The sequence below is a fragment of the Salvelinus sp. IW2-2015 genome, linkage group LG28 (genome assembly GCF_002910315.2).
Source record: "Salvelinus sp. IW2-2015 linkage group LG28, ASM291031v2, whole genome shotgun sequence".
NCBI lineage: Eukaryota > Metazoa > Chordata > Actinopteri > Salmoniformes > Salmonidae > Salvelinus > Salvelinus sp. IW2-2015.
The window spans coordinates 32,619,917-32,622,003 of record NC_036868.1 but is presented as its reverse complement, the minus strand read 5'-3'; the positions used below and the strand labels follow the sequence as shown (position 1 = coordinate 32,622,003).

General features: G+C 51.0%; 1 protein-coding gene across 1 annotated transcript in view; it reads left to right on the top strand.

Moving 5' to 3' along the window:
* Positions 1 to 2,087, top strand: part of myt1la (myelin transcription factor 1-like, a) — a 53,270-nt gene that overhangs the window by 36,459 nt on the left and 14,724 nt on the right. Inside the window, exons 10-12 of the mRNA XM_023973918.3 lie at positions 3 to 89; positions 423 to 649; positions 1,636 to 1,883. Of these exons, the coding sequence (XP_023829686.1) occupies positions 3 to 89; positions 423 to 649; positions 1,636 to 1,883 (562 nt within the window). The remainder of the gene's footprint in view (positions 1 to 2; positions 90 to 422; positions 650 to 1,635; positions 1,884 to 2,087) is intronic.

Below are 2,087 nucleotides of genomic sequence, written 5' to 3'. Positions count from 1 at the left end.
GCTGCAGAGAAGATGGTTAAAGTCCAGGAGAAGCACATCCCATGTGACGGGGGCCCCAAGTCCAACCAGGCTTCAGACCGTGTGCTGAGGTACTCACTCACACCCTCATCACATGACCACCACTCCCCCAGCCTCCCCGCTCATCCCAGTGCATTCCTGGTAGCCGTGAATGTAACCTCTGACCTGCATCAATCTCTCATACCTCATATAGACGTAGAAAGGGAGAACATACGGTAACATCATGTACATTCTACATACAATAGACAGGACATAGCCGACCGTGGTAGCTCTCATGATTTTGCTCTTACAAATGAAGTCCCCCTAGTGGTTCAGTGAGGACGTACACCATGCAGTCAGACAGTCAGACCGCTCTCACCGCGTGTACACAAACACGCCCCCCCCTGTCCATGGTTATCTTCCAGGCCAATGTGCTTTGTGAAACAGCTGGAGATCCCACAGTACGGTTACAAAAATAACGTCTCCACCAGCACGCCGCGCTCCAACCTGGCCAAGGAGCTGGAGAAGTACTCCAAGACCAGCTTCGACTACGGCCAAGGCTACGACAGCCAGCAACACRTCTACGGTGGGGGGAAGAGAAGCCTGGTCCCCAAGCCCCAAGGACGGGACTTCTCGTCTAAGGCATATGATGGTAGGGAATGACTGCCTATGCACACTCACGCATGCACACACACACACATGCAAGCACCCATGTTGGCACACGCATGCAGGCGCGCACACACACATGCACAAACACAGAMAGGAACACAAACATTACTCCYYGGTTCTAGAGCACTGCTAAGACAATGAGGTAAATGTGTTGAATAACTCTATGCAACACATATACAATGCAAAGAAACGATTGAAATGTGTATTCCTAAAACCCAATTTTTGAGGCTATATTTAATCTCCGTCAATTTGATACTGCATGGCATAGTTCATATTAGATGGAACAACCCCAATCCGGATTGGAGATAAATATAGAACACAGCMCATTTCCTTGGCCCTGATGCATGTTCGAGCTGCTGGATGCAAGGTTTTTCTCTCTCCCCGTAGCGTGGAGATGCTTTTAGGGCAGGTTTCTGGTTTCCCCCGCTCGCTCACACACTCTGCTGCCTACAAGCCCTTACTGTGAAGCCCGTATTCACTTGTCGCACCGCTCCCATCCCTCTCGCTCGTTGCTCTCTCTCTCCCTCCTAGCACTCTCCTCGCACTCTCCATCTCTGTCTCCCTCGCCTCGTTCTCCAACCAAGAGCACAATCATTTGCTCTGGTACAGCATTCACCGTGGAGCAAACCATCCACTGGAAGACTTCTCTGTAGGTGTTAGAAATGATCTATCTACCTATCTTTCTATCTATATCTATATATACAGAATGTGTATATATAGATATATATATTCTTTACATTTTTCTATATTTCATGTCTTTCTATACATCTCAGAATTTTTTTTAAATTGGCGGGGCCAAAATCTGGCCTTCGGCGTAATTCTGTGTGACTTTATCTGTGTACTGTATGTGTGTGTGGGTGTGTGTGTGCATGGATGATGTCTTGTCCCTGATGGCTGCACTGTATGTGTATACCGTATGTGTGTCTATATGTCTGTGTATGATCTGTATGGTGTGCTCCCTCCCTGCAGCCAAGCGCTACTGTAAGAGCCCAGCCAGCAGCACGACGAGCAGCTACGCTCCCAGCAGCAGCAGTCTGAGCTGCGGAGGGGGAGGGGGCGGCAGCAGCGCCAGCAGCACCTGCAGCAAAAGCAGCTTCGACTACACACACGACATGGAGGCTGCCCACATGGCCGCCACGGCCATCCTCAACCTGTCCACGCGCTGCAGGGAGATGCCCCACGGCCTGGGAGGCAAGCCCCAGGATCTCCTCTCCCAGGTAGGGAGGACTACGCCCCAGACTCATGCTCACACTCACCCGGCAGGCTCCAGCTCCGCCTCTGGGGCGTTGCGTAGCTCTCTCTTGCTTTTTTTCTCTCTCTCTCTCTCTGTCCAACATCCCTTCTCTCTCTTTATCTCTCTCTCTCTTTCTCTGAGCCTCTCTTCCCTTCTCTCACTCTGTCTTTCCGCCCTCCTTTTCTGT